General features: G+C 47.4%; 1 protein-coding gene and 1 long non-coding RNA gene across 7 annotated transcripts in view; both read left to right on the plus strand.

Annotated features, from left to right (window-relative positions):
• Window positions 1–10,748, plus strand: part of znf609a (zinc finger protein 609a) — a 40,790-nt gene extending 30,042 nt beyond the window's left edge. For 3 of the 6 annotated variants that reach the window (XM_039614827.1, XM_039614828.1, XM_039614829.1), the window contains 7 exons: window positions 1,847–2,075; window positions 4,389–4,476; window positions 4,965–7,125; window positions 7,228–7,600; window positions 8,874–9,188; window positions 9,609–9,678; window positions 10,097–10,748. In XM_039614827.1, the coding sequence (XP_039470761.1) occupies window positions 1,847–2,075; window positions 4,389–4,476; window positions 4,965–7,125; window positions 7,228–7,600; window positions 8,874–9,188; window positions 9,609–9,678; window positions 10,097–10,106 (3,246 nt within the window). In that variant the 3' untranslated portion in view covers window positions 10,107–10,748. Of the gene's footprint in view, window positions 1–1,846; window positions 2,076–4,388; window positions 4,477–4,964; window positions 7,126–7,227; window positions 7,601–8,873; window positions 9,189–9,608; window positions 9,688–10,096 lie in introns of all 6 variants that reach the window. The other 3 variants (XM_039614831.1, XM_039614830.1, XM_039614832.1) reach the window with 3 other exon arrangements.
• A 3,245-nt stretch (window positions 10,749–13,993) lies between these two features.
• LOC120441213 lies at window positions 13,994–14,996 on the plus strand. The gene is made up of 2 exons (XR_005613885.1): window positions 13,994–14,527; window positions 14,662–14,996. It is a non-coding gene; the product is annotated as an uncharacterized LOC120441213 (long non-coding RNA).
• Window positions 14,997–18,075: the final 3,079 nt, after the last annotated feature.

Genomic DNA, 18,075 nt, shown 5'->3' on the forward strand with positions numbered 1-18,075 from the left:
TCAGAAAGGGCTGCTTTGGGGCTTGTGTGGTTCCTTAAAAAGTCTTAAATTCATCCATTTATTGGAGTTAGTGTGGGGAGTAAACTGAGCCTGCTAATTCAAGATTAAACTGAGATTAAAGGTTAAAGTTGCAGTGGATTAAAGTCCTGAGTGAGCTGTTAATTCAAGATTAGATTGATCGTGTCGTACGGTCAGGATAGCGTTTAAAAGATGGACGCCTTTGAGTGCAAAGGTTTTTACTCGGAGTCGAGAGAAATTCGATTTTGATGTTTCCTGTTTGTATTTTTGTTGTCTGGATGCTGGATTCAGTCTACAAAGCACTGGCACCAAATTCCACCTGAGAGGAGATGCTGTGGGGGACTCACAGGCCTCACAGACACGATGACTAGAGCAGGGCGATATGACCAAAAATATTTATCACGATATACATTTGAAAATTTGCGATAACGATATAACTGACGATATAATTGACACTAGACAAAATACTTTACAACTGCACAACTTTATTAGTGCAAAAAAAAACTCCATCAATGTATTTTCACTTAAACAAGCAGCTGTTTTTTATGTGCATTAAAGTTATATAAATATTTAACAGTGCAAATGCAAATTCCTCACTGACAGTTTAACCAAAAGGCATTTCCAGTGGAAACTGGCGACATATCCTCAGCATAACCATGTATAATATCCACAAAACTTAAAAAGAGGTTATACACACACAATACAATAGCCTTAATGCTCCGACAATCCATCAAGCGGTGCGGCTTCGTAGCTTAGCAAAGTCGTACTAAAACATGTGATGGATTTTCGAGCGCCGTGTACATAAAATCGTTTCGAGGTCAGTAAACACAACCAGAATTCATACATAAGGCACGCGGGATTATAAGGGGCACTGTCGATTTTCAGAAAAATCAAAGGATTGATTTTAAGTGAGCCGTATTTTCCAAACAACACGGTAATAACGACGGCCCGCTAGCATGCTCTACCAAAAATAGTGCTTTGTTGTGTATCTGACGGACGAAAGCTAAACCAGTTCCACACCACTGAAGTTGCAGCATTTTTACAAACCAATTCTGCTTCATCCGTTTCATTTAACGATCCACTTTCGCTCTTTTCATTCTGCCTCCGTCTGAGATCCAGAGAGAGGCCGATCTGCCTGTGGCCTTGAAAGGAATGTGGCTTGTAATAAATTCTGCTCCGGCTGAATGAGGAGGAGCAAGGATGGTCTGTGGCCAATAGTGGAGGTGTAACCCCGCCCCCTGTCATTCTGTCTTTGTGAGAGCTAGTCTGAGGTTTTCCTGCTCCTCAGGGGTTTTCCCTGCATCCAGGCAGCATCTCTCATTCTTAAAGACGAGGACGGTGTGGAACGCCCTCATCGTCGGCTCTCAGCACTGTCAAATTTTACTGAAAATCAAAGTGTATGTTCCAGGTGGGTCAAGGTGGGACTTTGCACCTTTAAAACCATAATTAAAAATGGCTTCCTCTCAGCTGGGGATGGCTCTGTGTTTTGGCAGTAGGCCACACCCCTAAGCAGAGGGACAAAGTAAGGCGTGAAGTTTAAATAGACATTTAACCTGCTGTCAGACAGGAAGTGGAGATGTTCTGCACCAGACTTCATTCACAAAAGCTGCAATTTTACCTCAGAGAGAGACGGTAGATGTTTGAGTGCTGCCTTGATGGGCAGCCAAGGATTGAAAAAGGTCAAAGGTGCTGTTCCCGTCATGGGGAATAAATGATCTTTATTTCTTTAACGTGATAAGTGGTTCTCTTTGTTTTAAACATTACGTTGGATCTGCTTCCAGCTCTCCCGTGTTTGATTTCTCTCTCGTCTTCTCTCTCCTCCATCCAGATGGAGTCTCCGGTCTCCACCCCAGCTCCTCCCCCTCTCCACCTCCTCGGCTCCGTCCCCAGCAGCGGCGACGTCTCGTCTCCGTGCGAGCAGATCATGGTCCGCACGCGCTCGATCGCCGTGAACACCGTCGACGCAGCGCTGGCGACCGAGCCGGAGTGCCTGGGACCCTGTGAGCCTGGAACCAGCGTGAACCTGGAGGGCATCGTGTGGCAGGAGACGGAGGACGGTGAGAAAAGCGTTACCACAGTAGATGGCTGCGTAGTTTTATTTTACGTGTGTTTATTTGAAGAACAAAATGAACGCTCATCACAGGCCCGAGATCGTCTCAATAATCCGTCTGAGGGACGCTTCAGTTTAGTCAGACACATCAGAGGCACTCGCACTACCCCGACCTGAACATCGTTTCCCATTCTGCTGAAGAAGGGCCGTGCACACAAGACTGGCAGGAACTTCCCAGAACATCAAGCCTTCGGTTGGAACAATGAACCAAACAAGAAGCGAGAAACTCTCGGTTTCTGCAGCAAACCTTTACGAGCAGCGACGGCGAGCGAACACCGCGCTGTCTTCCTGTCAATCCAAATGATTCCAAAAAGGAAGCTTTTCTGCACCTTCACTCCACAAAACTCCCGTTAGATTAGAGAAAAGGTGCTTCATTAATGCTCTAATGTTTCACTGACCTCTCACTGCTGCTGAGCCTCATGCAGCTGCAGTGGTACCAATAACTCAGCCACAAAAATGAAATGATTGGTCCATCAGTACTATTTGCATTATCTTTGCTTTTGGCTGTTGCAGAGAAAAAAACACCTTCTGACATACTTTAACAAACGCATGCATCAGTTTTATGAGCTGGGTTGAACGTTCATGACTCCACCCCTCTGAGCAGATGATTGGAGATGAATCTCAGCAGGTGTGATGTACGTGCAGAGCTGCTGATGCTGAGCCAGTGTGGAGCTCTGTGAAAAGATCAGATCCAGTTTATCGTCTGGATTACGGCGCTGCTGAACAGTTGTACATCTCAGTTTTTATTCGGTGAGGTCCTGTCAGCGCGTCTGCACGTCCTGCGGACGCCGAGTGCAGGGCGGCGTGCAGCTGGAGGAAAACCTGTGTAGAGGTGATAGACTCGGGCAGGAAGCTGTTCATCAGCAGCACTCTCAGATGCGCTCCTGTTAGTGGAAAGTTCTGCTGAAGTACTCGATCTCACTCTTTAATTAGCTCCACTGTCAGCCAATCACTGATGTGGTTCAACCTCAGAAACCCGCCGAGCGTGACGCTGGTATGAAAGCGTTCGACATCTGCGTCCCAGTCACATCTACACGTCTGCTTCCTGCTGCGCTCACAGCTTCGGTGCTTTGATACGTTGTAACGTGCGGCGGAGATGAAGTCAGCCGCGCAGGTGTGCAGGTGGATAGCGAATGAGCAACAGCTTCTGACTTTCCAAAAGTACTCATTTACTTACAATATCAAAAATAAAAGTGCCACCTCTACCACACATTACTAAAGAGCACACTAGTCTGCGTACACACGGGAGCATCCATTACAGGGAGAGTACGAAGAAGAACAAAAAGGGGTGACACACCAGTCATGAGACAGAAGGCGCCACCATGTGGTGATACACTGCATTACAACAGCAACTGTTACAACAGTCATGTCAGCACATCGAAGAAAGGAACTGTAAGTGTGGGGAATTACTCTGAGGGCTCATTTGTTAAAGTGGAGACCCCAGAGGGGGAGGAGCTTAACTCCTATCAACATAAAATGATGTTTGTACTTCAATGTGAAGTCTTTTGTTTTGTTGTTTTTTTTTTAAATAACTGCACGTCGGCCTGCAGTTCTGAGGACAGACTCGATGGCTCTGAGCGAGAGCGAGGAGGACGCCAGTCATGGCCAAATATTGGGTTTCACATCATTTCACTGATTTCTGCAGATTTGTCTCATTTAAATCCCAACACGTTTTAGGCAGGTTAATAACATTCAGCCCAACAGTGCACAGGTGTCACACCTGGCCAACGTCTGGAACATCTGCAGACAGGCCTTTAGTGCTAGCTAAAAACGTAATCTGCATCAGCTGACGAGGATCTGGCTCATAAAAGCACCTGAGGATGTTACACATCCACCAGCATTCATCCGCAGAGAGGCCTCCAGAGTAAGTCCACAGCCCCAGCTTCTAATGAGCAAATCAGCTGCTTGGATGGTAAAACAGAAAGTCCAGAGCAGCCGAGAGCGACAGGCGTCGAGTGAAAAAGTGAAAGCGATGTGCAGGAATCCCCCCTGTAAGTTTGAAGAGGGAATTCCCACCAACTGAAAGCTGAATTTCAGTGCCAGCTGTGCAGATTGTGCAGCTTTTTTTCTGGTGGTAGTAGTACTGAGTGGTTCTCTGTGTCGTTTGGTTTATAGTGTAAGTTTGACACCTCTGTAAGAAATTCAAAACTCAAGTTGAGTTTAACTGAGCCGCTGGGCCACAGGTCCCAACACAGTGCTGAAAGAACCTCCGTACCGAGTAGCTCGTGTTCATGGTTTGCCTGTGTGTGTTTTTCTGCAGGTATGCTGGTTGTGAACGTCACCTGGAGGAACAAGACGTACGTTGGAACCCTGTTGGACTGCACACGGCACGACTGGGCGCCGCCGAGGTACAGAAACAACTCGGGCTCACGCCGTTCGGCCAAGATCTCGATTATAAAACAAGCTCGTTCTTGCTGTGCTCAGTCACCACCATGTAAACACCAATGTAGAAACGTGTCAGGGAAAAATATACAGATGAACCTTTAGTGAGACACGATCGTACTTTACGTGGTCGATACCTGCAGACGTAAACACAGTGAAAGGCTGTAGGTTTCATGCAGGTAAACAAAAACAACTTACATGGAGACCTTCCTGTCTTTTGAATATTTATTATTGCTCATTAATAAGACAAACGTAAGTCTTATCCAATTACTCGATGGAGTAATCAATACTCGATTACTGATAATGGACAGCTGCGGTTCTGTGTGCTGTGCGATGCTTTGTTTGAGTCAGCTGTGTGACACCTTTGTAAGGCTGCGTAAACCGCGGTTACCTTTGGTGCAGGTGAGGTCAGGTGTGTCTTTCTGCTCGCTGATGTCCATCTCTGTGTTCTTAGGTTCTGCGAGTCTCCCACCAGCGACGTGGAGATGCGCAGCGGCCGCGGTCGAGGTAAGAGGATGCGTCCCAGCAGCAACACGCCGTTGAATGACAACAGCAACTCGTCAGACAATAAAGGCAGCGGCAGCAGCAAGACGCGCGGCGCTGCGGCCAACAGCAAAGGCCGGCGTGGGAGTCAGACGGCTGGCTGCACCGAAGACGCCAAAGCCAGCCCGTCCTCCGCTAAGAGGAAGACAAAGCCCGCCTCAGATATGGACCCCACCTCCAGCTCAGAGGACACCAAAGCGTCAAAGCGCATGAGAACGAACTCGACCGGCGCCGGGACGCCTCTGCCTGGAAGCAAAGCCGATTCCCTGCCGCTGCCACAGCTGGACCGGACCTGCCCCTCCCCCGTCCTCATCGACTGCCCCCACCCCAACTGCAACAAGAAGTACAAGCATATCAACGGACTGAAGTACCACCAGGCCCGCGCCCACAACGACCATGGCATCCGCCTGGACCAGGACGGCGACAGCGAGTACGGGGACGACCCCGCCTTCCATCCCGACCCCGCCTCCTGCAACGGCGCCGCGATCTCGCCTGCTCGCTCTACTACACCGAAGGGTCGAGGCTTCGATGCCCCCTCCCCCTCACCAGGCAAGCTGACATCAAAGATTAAAAAGAAGACGAGCGAGGCTGAGCCTGAGGTGACGGACGGCGGCGAGGAGGGGGCGTGTTTGACTGACGAGGCCAGTAATGACGGCATGGACGACAGGAAGGTCAAGAAAATGATGGCCGCGGGGAAAGCTGAGAAACTGGGACAGAAAGCCTTGAAGCTGACCCGCCCCGCGGGCGCGCCCGGAGTTCCCTCGTCGTACTCCCTGCAGGCATCCTCCCCCGCTCTGGGCTCAGTGGTACAGTCCGTACCCAAAAGTCCCCAGCTGAAAAACGTCCAGCCTAAACCCCCGCCACTCACTGACCCCGCCTCCAGCCCCGCCCATTCCAAGGACAAGAAAAAGAAAGACAAAAAGAAGAGGGACAGCGGTAAGGAAGAAGACAGCCCGAAGGCCATGGGTAAGGCGGGGAGGCCGGAGGAGGGGAAGAGCCCGTACTCTGAGGCGTCAGACGCTTTGCTCAACGGCTCCTCAGAAGCTCAGCAGAGCCGGCTCGCCAGCATCAAAGCCGAAGCCGACAAGGTGTACAGCTTCTCCGACAACGCACCCAGCCCGTCCATCGGCGTGGCCAGCAGGATGGAGGCCGGCCTGGCGCCCACGCTTCACATGACCCAGAACGGAGCCGACAACACGTCGGTCAAGACCGGTAGCCCCGCCTACTCTGACATCTCTGATGCTGGGGAGGACGGCGAGGGTAAGGCAGAGGGGGTAAAGGTCAAGCCAGAGCCTGACCAGGGACCTCGTGAGGGTGCCAAGAAGGCGTTGTTTCCCCCTCAGGCGTCCAATAAAGATTCGCCGTACTACCCCAGCTATGACGCCTACTACTCCCCCACCTACGCCAACCCCAGCCCGGGACCAGCGCCTGCAGCACCACCTCATGGCGAGATAGCACAAGTGAAAGTGAAGAAAGAGGAGGAGCTGGAGGTGGGAGAGGAGAGAAAGCTGAAGGAGGAGCCTCAGGAGGAGAGAAAGGTGGAGCCAGGGCCTCCGCAGCCATCAGTCATCCAGCAGCGCTCCAACATGTACACCCAGCCGCTCTATTACAACCAGTACTACGTCCCTCCCTACTCCTACTCCCACGAGCAGGCCTACCACGCCCACCTCTTGGCCTCTAACCCCGCCTACCGTCAACAGTACGAGGAGCAGCGACAGCGCCACGCTGACAAGAAGGCGGAGAGCAAAGAGCGCGAGGCTTCTGTGAAAGAAGAGTGGAAGCAGAAGGCATCGGTACCGCCCACTCTGTCAAGGGCGCCCAGCCTCACGGATCTGGGCGCCAGGGGAGGCGTGAACCCAGCGAAGTCCAAAGAGCCCGCCATGGCTTCGGAACAGGCCAAGTCGGTCATCATGGCGAAGGGAGAGGACTCCAAGGCGCCCGCCACCCAGCCCGAGGGTTTGAAGATCAAGCTGAGTGAAGGAGGGCATCACGGGAAAGAAGAGCCAAAGTCAGGGGTGGAGTCGGGCCGAGCGGCGAGCATCGAAGCCGCCATGTGGTACAGACCGGTAAAGGTGCCCAGTCTTCCTTCCTGTCACGGCTCTTTCCGCCTCGCTTGTGTTTTAAGATTGATTGAGGTTAGTTTGATGCTGACGTAGGTTTCTCCCTCTCTGCAGGAGCCCGACTCGCGTCTGTGGTCCTACGTCTACCCCAGCAAATACTCGGAGGCTCCGAAACCGCAGGAGGACGACAGGTGGAAGGAGGAGCGGGAGAGGAAGGTGAAGGAAGAGAGGCCGCAGCCCAAGGAGAGCCTGCAGAAAGACGAGGCAGCGAAGGAAGTGGCGGAGGGCAGGACACAGCTGCCCCCCGAGGAGCTCCGCGGGGGCGGGAAGGAGGCGCGCCCGCCTCACATGCAATTCCCCTCGCCGCTGGCCCAGCATCAGGGCTACGTGCCCTACATGCACGGACCGTACGCCTACAGCCAGGGCTACGAGCCGAGCCACCCCGGGTACAGAGGCATGCCCTCGGTCATGATGCAGAATTACACAGGTGAGAAACTCACACATGACATAAAGCAGGCGCAGCACCAAAGAGAGCGCGAGGGCGGCGAGGGCTGGAGAGTGGAAACCAGCGAGGAGGACGAGTGTTTTGGTTTGACCAAAATGTAAAAAGCCACGTTTCTTTGTGGTTTCTGAGGGACGAGCGAGTGCTCATTTTCATTCACGTTATTAATATAAAATTGGACGAATGTGACGCACGGCCCCCGAAAGAAGCGTGAAGCTTTAAAAACGCTGTAGAGGAGTCGATGCTGAGAGCTCAACCGAACTCTGACAGGTTTAAAGATCTTTAAGCTATCTCACCACTGCAGGTGTAATCCTGGCTACGGTGGCCACTGTGGGACAAACATGCTGGTCAACAAAGACGCATCAAAGTCACTGTTTCTCTGTTTGTGTTTTACACAAATATTCTATTATATTTGAGTAATATCAGCACTTATTAAACGTGAATTAAATATTTTAAATATTTTTTATTCCAAATCACCTCAAAAACTGCCCACAGTAGCGGGTGGAGGCTCAGTCAGCAGTTACTTCAGCTGGTGTTCACCTTTATTTACTGTGGAAGAGAATGTAAAACCTAACGGTGTCTGATACGAGCGGAGGAGCGAGTGCAGCTCACGTCTGACCGATGGCGGCCCTGCTGAACTCTGTCTACAGGTGCTGGGAGGGCTGCATGTCTGTGACATCACGCTGCCTTTGTCCTGTCTTCCTCACCTCATCTAAAGCGCCTTGAGGCGACTGTTGTTGTGATCTGGCGCTATAGACTGAGGTGAGAAGGAATAGGATGACATTTTGTTAAGGTGGCGTTGTCTCTTTCCTTCCTGTTGTTATGTCTTTGGTGAAGCATAAAACACTCGTGTTTCATATCTCCAGTCTGAAGATGCAGGCATGAATTTAAACACCTACGATTTCTCTTCTTCTCTGCCTTTGGCGTCATACATTTGTGGGCGGTCTCTAGCCACATACATAAAACATGATTGGGTGGATCCATCTCAGCCATTGTGTTCAAAGCTGGTGGGGGTAACACGGAGCTCCTTTGTATTTTTAGTGGATTCATCCTGAGTTTGTGAGAATTCCTAAGTTTGTTGGAGAACACAGTTACACACTAATCACCACTTTTAGTTGTTTTTCCATTAAATGACCTGAAAAATGGCGTACTGTACCTTTAGAGCTGCTGCCTGAAACTTCACTGCCTCAAGCTGTCGCCACGTCATCATGTCGAACCGTCCGCCGAACTATGTTGTTTTTTACGTTTGTCTCTCCAGGCTCGTACCTGCCAGCCAGTTACTACGCCTCCTCATACGGCGGGAAGGTGGGGGTGGGCGAGGACGGCGAGAAGCCCTCCAGGTCAAGTCCATCTGTGAAGCCGTCCAGCGAGGCCAAAGCTCTGGACCTGCTGCAGCTGCACGCCAGCCAGTACAAAAGCAAGTCGCCGTCCATCCAGGACAGCAAGACGCCACATGACCGAGAGCGGGAGAGAGAAAGGGAGGGCGACCGGCCACGCTCCTCGCCATCGCAGCGCATCATGCAGTCCCATCACCACCTGGGATACCCTCTGTACGACCTGTCCTACCCCTCAGGTGAGCCTCGCCTGCTGCCTTTAGATCCTCTTTAGCGCAGGTGTTCTCAGACTGGAGGACAACCTGCTCAGTTTAGTGACAGGCCACACAGCCGTGGTGATGTCACACAGCCGTGGTGATGTCACACACAGACCTGTTTCAGGTGTAAATGCAGGTAGATGCTGTCAGCCCTGCAGTGTGTTCATACACTCGCTGACAAGGTTTGTAGCAGAGGAGGACGGGGTAATACCTGGTGCTGAAGGTTACCCCAAACCAAGCTGACCTCTCCTCCCATGATTCATAGCTGGAAAGGGATCCTCTGAGCCCGCCCACCTCACCCCTCTGCCCGCCCACCTCACCCCTCTGAGCCTGCAGCTGCTTTTAATGAGTGGCGTGTGTAAGCCTGTCTGTTGCAGTTCTGACATCCTGTCTTTGTTTCAGGCCTCTCGTCCTCCGCCATCGTCGCCAGTCAGCAAGCGTCCGCCCCGTCCATGTACCCGCCCGCACGGAGGTGAGAACGGTAAGACAGACACACACACACACACACACACAGGAAGTTTTAGTTTTTTATTTTTGCTCTTTCTTGCTACTTTTTTTTTTTTTTAACACACCAAAAACTCACAATTAATAAAAAGCAGTTATGTGTGAGTAATGCACAGGTGCTCATCACATCCATGAACATGCTTGGACTTCTGTGCCGCTCTTCTCCACCTGTACTGAAATTCACCTGCCCTGCTTCAGGTGTCTCAGTGCAGCAGCTCCACCTACTGGTCAGAGCAGTGAATCTCAGTGTAAAAAAACCAGAGTGTTACTGAACAGGACATCAGCCTCCTCCTCATCATCATCATCACCTTCTTCTTCTTTGTTTTAATTTCAAACCATCCCCTGGTAAAATCTTCTGACCCGTGATCTCCTCTCACTTTCTACAGGCACACCTGATTGGCCAGCCTCTACGCCTCTCCGAGTCATGTGACTGGATCACGTGAAGAAGCGTTTCTGTTTCCGTGACATCAGTTCAGCGATGTTCTGTGTATGTTTGGTACCTCTGCCTGGACGTCCAGCCAACTGCTCCGACCCTCGCTGGACCAGATCCTGGTCCCTTTGGGTTTTGCTGGTTCTGGGCGGTCCTGTTGGCCAACAGGTGCTGCTGGGATGCAGAGCTCACAGTGACGTACCTGCAGGGATGACTGGGTGACCTCTGACCTCTTTCAGAAGGACAGGCTCAGCTCCGGATGACATCACACAGTTACCTGGATGCGTCTCAGCTTCACGTGAAATAAAGAGAACACTGGATGAAGGAGGGCCGGCCAATCAGAGGGCAGTATTCAGACTGCTTCCTTGTACTGACTGAGTGACAGGCTCCTCCTCCTCAGTGTGTAGCTGTAAACGTGCTCTGTGTGTGTGTGTGCGTGTGTGTGTGTGTGTGTGTGTGTGTAAATACTGTACAGAGGAATTATTTTAAAGAGCCTGTTGGATGATGTTGGATTTCCTACTCTTCTTTTTGTCTGGTAGTCTCTGCCTCTGTTTTTCTACTGTTGTTGATCTGATATTAAACCTGTAGCTGGTGGAGCAGCGCTCGAGCTCAGTGTCCTCATTTATTCCCTGAAAACACCAGAGAGAAGCTGATGTTGTGAAACGCCTTCAGGTCCTGGGATGATGGGAGGCAGGAGGGATTCGCTCAGATTAAAGGGTTCTTCTTTCAAAACAAAAAGCTTGCAGACTCTGGTTTCATTGTGTAGAATAAAATATGTCCTGGTTTAAAAACGTAAAACAAATGGAGACGTGCTTATGGATGTGGATCCATATATTATTCACTTTATTCAGTAATATGTGGCCTCGTTAACAAAGAACTGACCTGCCTAATGTACTGCAAAGCACATGCACATATAATTCAGGATCACTGTAACCTCAGTGGCTTTTAATAAACTTTATTTTGGAGTTTCATATTTTGATTTAGATTTTTCTAGCCATTCACATTTATTTCATGTGATAAATTAAGTTTTGGGCATGTGTGGCACTATGATATAGATGAATACAGGAAAACTGCAGCCTCCCATTTTATTTTTATGCTTCAAGTCACTTTCTTTTGGGGAAAACTACTGTTAATGTCTGTAATATAAGTTCCGCCAGCAGAGGGCGCTCGGTGTCTTACGCATCAGTAGCCGACACCTCGCTAGAAGAAGAGTGGTGCCGAGCTGGCGCACCGAGTAGTTCCTGTTACCTGCTGTGTCTGTTTTTACAGGTAAGCTGGGTTCCAAATAATACATATGTGGTAGACAACAGTAGCAATCGAAAAGCTAGAGAGCCAATTCACGAGTTTAAGGGTTGATAACGATGAATCACCACCAGGGGATCGCTTGCGTGTGCTTGCATGCACACGTCCCATCGACACATCGATGTTACCAGTTACCCTTTAAAAACAGTAATGATGTTTTCCAGCCACAGTCCACCTTCATCCTGGCGTTGTTCCCGCTGGTGCAGGGTCCGCTTCTCAGCAAAGGTTTCTCCATTTGGTTCTGTCCAAGTCCTGTCATAAATACACTGTGCTCTCCTTTATGTTTGATTTTATTTTGCCCCTCACCCCCCAACCAGTCATGGCAGATGGCCCCGCCCCTCCCTGAGCCTGGTTCTGCCAGAGGTTTCTTCCTGTTAAAAAGGAGTTTTTCCTCTCCACCGTTGCCAGAGTGCTTACTCATAGGGGATCATTTGATTGTTGGGGTTGAATTTTTGGATTTCATTTCATTGGCTTGAAATGAAAAACCTAAAAATTCAGCTGAGGGGTTCACATAGTGGAGAGCACTACATTTGTTAACTGCACTTTTTTTATTTGTAGTTTTTGTAATTCTTTCTACTACAAAAACTACAAATGAAAACAAGGCAGTTAGCAGCAAATCAAAATAAAGAAAACACATTTTAAAAAAAATCTGCTACTGCTGTGTGTTTACGTCAATGAACACTTGTATGTTTTTGTGTTAGAAGATTATAGATTGTCCAAAATATCCTACACCTTGATGTTGGTGGGGTTCCACGCTGAAAGAGCCCTCAGGTGAACTTCTCTCACCTGCATAAACACTTTGCATCGGTTTCTGTTTTCGGCTGCAGGTCCATGAAGGCACTTTTGGAGGAATATTATAGTCTGACCTTCATCCTTCAGCTCACTCTGAACTCTCTGAGCAGCTCTCTGTCATCTCTGTGAGGACCTGCAGGAACAGGTTAGGCTTGCAGCCTGTTAGCACTGTACCTCCTGCCTTTCCAAACGGCTCTTCTGTGTTTCTGTCTCATCGTTCTGCTGATGAACATTTGTCGCCCACCGTGATCTCAGCACGTTGTCCTGGTTCTGGAGAGCAGACGTGTGTTGATCTGAGTCCTGTGATTTCCAGTAGTGATTTATTCCCAAGACAAAATCAAATCGTCCTCTGCTGCCGTGTTTTTGCACAATAAAAATGATGCAGGTGTCAGAAACGGTCCAGCCCTGGTTATTGTCTCAGATATGACGCTCGTCTTATCCTGTCTGCTTCTGTCGGTTTCCTTCATTTACTTCTTGTTATTTTCCTAAAATGTGCTCCAGAGTGACAAAAATATCTGCTGGAGTTTATGCTGCACTAAAACCTCTGTGACATCGTTGCACTCACTGCTAACAGGAAAGCCAGAGGAGCAGACACATCCCAGCAAAACACTGATGCAGCTTTTTCACATTAAATGGAAGTGATATAAGATACAGTCCTGATTAAAGGTTTAAGACCACTTGAAAATGACAAAAATCATATTTTGCTTGGTTGGATCTTAACAAATGTTGTTACTAAGAAAATGTTTTATTCACAAATGCAGACATTTCAAAGCTAAATGACATGATTTTGAAAATGAGAAGTGATATTAAGTGTATTCATTGTTAATCACAGAATCATAATTCATTTTATTGATGATTAATTATGTTTGACTGCTCAGAATATAACCAGGAATAACTTTTAAGCTGTATGATAGATCAGTAAATATAATATAGACGGGCTTCACACAGAGTCTGTGTGTGTGTGCGTGTGTGTGTGTGTGTGTGTGTGTGTGTGTGTGTGTGTTTGTGGCAGCTCCAATTACAGAGCCAGCATTCCTCACTAGTTTGTCTCCTCTCCTTGCATCCTTGTTTCTGATGATGCCCCCCAACAGACTGCAGCAGCACGCTTGCTGCAGCAGACTGAGTGCTGCAGATGTCAGGTGACATTTCTTAAAGAGAGGCTGTGGCCCTTTTGAATTCTACTCTCTACCTGACAGTCCTGAATGTCTGACCATCAGTTTGTGCCCTGAAGTTCAAAAGCACTCCAGTTATGCAGCAGCACCATGATCAGCAGCAAGTCCACTTCTCAATGAGTCCAAAAACAGATGAAGTGTTTGGAGTGGCCGAGTCAAAGCCTGGACTGAAATCAGACTGAGGTGCGTCAGCGTGACCTTAAATATGTGTCTGAATTCCAACAATCCTCCAAATAAGAGTGGACCAAGATTCCTCCGCAGTGATGTGAAAGACTCACTGAAGGATCACAAACACGTGACTGCAGTTCCTGCTGCAGAGGGTGGAACAACCAGTGATTAGGTTTAGGGGGCAGTTACTTTTGCACACAGGGCAGGTTTGGAGAGTTTTTCCCTTTATAAATGAAAGCATCATTTAAACAATACTTTTTGTATTATCTTTATTATCTTTGTCTAGAATGGAAACAAGTTTTATCATCTGAAACATGTATCAAACAGACCTTCTTCTCAGCACTACACACCCACTCTCCTGTTGGCATATGTCTGCTGTTTCCTGTTCACCAGTAGATCAATGGATTCATGTAAATGTTGAAATGTGAATGACGGCCATGAGAATAATCTAAATGTACATCCACCACATGGTCAAATATTACTGAACTGGTGGTCCAAACCTCCGCAGGATGCCTTTAAGCAGTCAGGATCTGTCTGTGGAACAGTTTCAAGGTTCATTTGTTTGGATCACCTGGAGAGTTTCCCTCCTGCAGGGTTTTCCTCTCTATCAGCAGTGCTTCCATCTGTGCAGCCCGTCCAGTTTTCCCACCAGAGGAGGAGACATTTCAGGGGTGGTTAATCATTTTTGATCTATTCACACTGCAGCACAGACTCTACTCTCACCTTTCCATGTTTTAGACATGCTGTGCTGGATTCCCTGCTTCTTTCTGGGCTTTTTATTTTGGGGCTCAGCTCATGGGGTTCCCCAGACAAACGCCCGCCCTGACGTCACAGACCAGGAGCTGTTCTGGGGTTCTGACCAGTACGACTTTGCTATAGTGCTTCCTGCTGCTGGGTTGGAGTGTTTCTGGCACTTTGCTCACCATGGAGAGAGATTTTACTTGAACTTCATGGTAAGAAGAAAACTCTGTGTCAAGCTAAGTGAAGCCACCTGACATGTAGTCTGTTTTTCCACAAATCTGCAATGCACACTCACTCGCCTGGAAAAAAGAAATATGTATGCAAAAATGCTCTTCATCGGTTACAGCTCAGCATTTAACAGCATCATCCCCTCAAAACTTGCCTGGGAGCTTGTTGACCTTGGGCTGGGAACATCTATCTGCAGATGGATTCTCTGCTTCCTCACAAACAGGCCCCAGGTGGTGAGAGTTGGTAAGCACACTTCCTCATCACTCATTTTAAACACAGGAACGCCACAGGGATGTGTGCTTAGCCCCCTCCTATGTTCCCTGTTCACACACCCCACACTTCACAGGATGCACACAGAAGCTGTCCTGCAGTTTCTCAAGTAAACTCTGCACCGTGCATTTCATTTTTAGTATTATAAAAATGAAAATAAAAACTCTACTGTACTAACTGCCACCTTACTTCCTCTGTTTCATTAGTTAGATTTGTTCCAGCCGTGTTTCCACCGGTTTCTCATCCTCTCATTATCCTGTCTATTTAAGCCCTCAGTTTGTCTCTGCTCATGGTCACGCCATCGTCAATGCCTCGTGCGTGCGCCCTGTAGATGTTATTAGTCTCATCATTGAGACTCAACTCTTCAGTCGGTTTCAGCACCGTTCTCTGAAGGTCCCACCACAGCTTCTCAGTCAGGCTGAGGTCTGGACTGACTGGAGCATTGCACCACATTTCGTTTTCAGCCATTCTTTTGGAGATTTGGCACTCTTCTTGGTATCATTGTCCTGTGGCTGATGGCCTCACATCTGACTCTAGAATACATTTGTATACAGAGGAGTTCATGGTTTACTGAGTCACTGCACGGAGCCCAGATCATCATCCCTCCACCACAGTGCTGACAGCTGGTCTGATGTGTTTCGTTTTGTCCAAACGTGCTGTGGTGCTTTATGGACAAACATTCAATTCAATTCAAAAGTTATTTGTAGAGCACATTTAAAAACAACAGATGACATGATGCCCGTCACGCTCGTGTCCGCTCTGCTCCTCTCGTGAAGAGAAAAGCAGAACTGATATTATTGTGAAACGAGGCCGATTCTACCTGAGGCACAACACGCTGTCAGAGGACGCCCATCGCCATCATAGTCAAGGTAGGGATGATGTCTTATTGATTTATTTTTAATGTGTCTGCTCCAATAAGTCCAGTAGGTGGAGCTATAGCACAGGTGAATGGTTGTAGGTGAAGCTGTTGTGACGTTATTGCCTTGCAGACTGAAGCAAAGATCGGTTTCCAAAGTCTGTGTTTTTGCTACAGCTCCAAATGTTTCAAAGCTTAAGTTACATATATAGGGAAGTGTTTTTATACAAGATGGTGAATAGTTTTACATTTGTACTTTCAATAGTTTCTTGCATCACCTCTGAATGAAAATGTCAGCTGACAGCTGGTATCATGACCTTGTTTGCCCTCTGAGGAGAGACCTCTTCAACCATGTTACCTTCTGAGTGTGTCACCGCAGCCCCACAGAGCCTGCATGCTGCAAAATGCAAACTTATTTCAGGGTTTTCAGTTTTGTTCCTGCAGCACTTTATAGAAGCACATTTATAGCCTAGGCTTATTTGCTGTGCTCGTTCTCAGATGGGTCTTTAAACTACTGTAAAACTGCACTCATACATGAAGAATGCAGAGCTCAGATCTCAACCTAGAGAGGATACGATGCAAGGCACAAACTAAGTTAAAAGGAGGGACATGAAGCAATAAGCAGCAGGTAATACACGACCTGATCCCTATTTAAAAACGGTTTTCTGAGTTTCTTCCTGTTGAAAAGGGAGTTTTTCCTTCCCACTGTCGCCAAAGTGCTTGCTCATCTGATTGTTGGGCTTTTCTATGTATTGTTGTAGGGTCTTACTTACTATATCACACACCTTGAAGCAACTGTTGTGATTTGGCGCTGTATGAATAAAACTGAATTCAAATGTCTGCTGCAACATTGAGATGATCGGGTCAGAATTTGGTATAAACAGTCAGCAGATCTCAGTCGAATAGAGCACCTGGGATGTGGTGGAACTGGAGTTTCACATCGTGGATGTGTCTGCAGCATCTGTGTGATGCTGTCGTGTCAATATGGACCAAAATATGTGGACGATGTTTCTGACACCTCGTTGACTCTGTCTCGAAGAAGTGAAGCAGCTCTGAAGGCAAAAGGAGATCCAACCTGCTACTAGCAAAGTGTAACTAATGAAGTACATTTTGAAAAGACTCCACTTTAATAGGCAGGAGGTGGTGACAATGAGTCGAGGCTTTCATCTTTTTAATTATCCATGAGTTCAGGTGGGGTGGGCTGCTTTTTCCCCCCTTGTGTCTTTCTACAGAGTGAAGGACAGCTGCTTTAGCATTAATGCACAGCTGGCTGGAGGACTCATGCCTAATGTTGAACACCTCAAAAACTGTCTGTATGTATTTTTCAAAACGCCCCTTAAACTTGAAGCAGTCAAACGTATTCCTGGATGGAGTAGAGCTTGAATTAGCTCCAGAATTTAAATATCTTGGGGTCATTCTAGACCCAACATTATCCTTCAAGAGTCACATAAATAAAGTGTCCCAGGTACTTAAATTTAATAATGTATGTAATTGTTATTTTTATGTAATTGTTATTTTATAATATGTATGTAACTTTGTAATTTCAACGTGTTGTCGCCTCTTGGCCAGGACTCCCTTGAAAAAGAGGTTCTTAATCTCAATGGGACTTTTCCTGGTTAAATAAAGGTTATATATATAATAATCGAAATTTTAATCATATACGTAATAATTTAAATATGAATGTTGCAAAAACGTATTTTTACTCAATGATCATCTCTCATATGGACTATTGTTTGACGTCCTGGTCACTTGCTTGTCCAACAACACTTAAAACTATTGAAAACATTTATAAAAGAAGTTTAAAACTACTTGACAAAAAACTGACTTCCCACCATCACTGTCATGTGTTAAAAAAACATAAATTACTGAACTTCAATAACTTAGTGAAACTTAAAAGAGTGTGTTTAATATATAAAGTCTTACACTCCCTTGCTCCACGACCACTAAAGCAGTTCATTAGGCATAAAGAAAGCTCAGACAGGACCACTCGAGCTACAACCCGAGGAGACTTGTTTATACCCCACAGACGGACAGCATTTGGGCAGAACGTCCTCTCTGTCCAGGGCGGCCATCTGTGGAACAGTCTTCCTCAACCCATTAGAGAATGCTCGACTTTCAACTTGTTTAAGGCAAAGGTTAAAAACTGGTTATGGACAAATCAAGTGTGTGATCATGTATGAGTTGTATAGTTTTAATGTTTTATTTGGGAACAGAATGGTGTGTATGTGTAAGTTTGGTGATGGAGTTTTTATTATGAATGAATGATGAATTTTTATGAATTATTATGTCTATTTTTTTATGTTTAAGGACAACAGATGGAAATTAGCCTTTGGCTATAATCTGGTATGTTTACATTCATGTAATTTTTTTTACATTTATGTTCATTAACATGCACTGTCCTAAATA

This window comes from Oreochromis aureus, linkage group 7 (assembly GCF_013358895.1).
Source record: "Oreochromis aureus strain Israel breed Guangdong linkage group 7, ZZ_aureus, whole genome shotgun sequence".
NCBI lineage: Eukaryota > Metazoa > Chordata > Actinopteri > Cichliformes > Cichlidae > Oreochromis > Oreochromis aureus.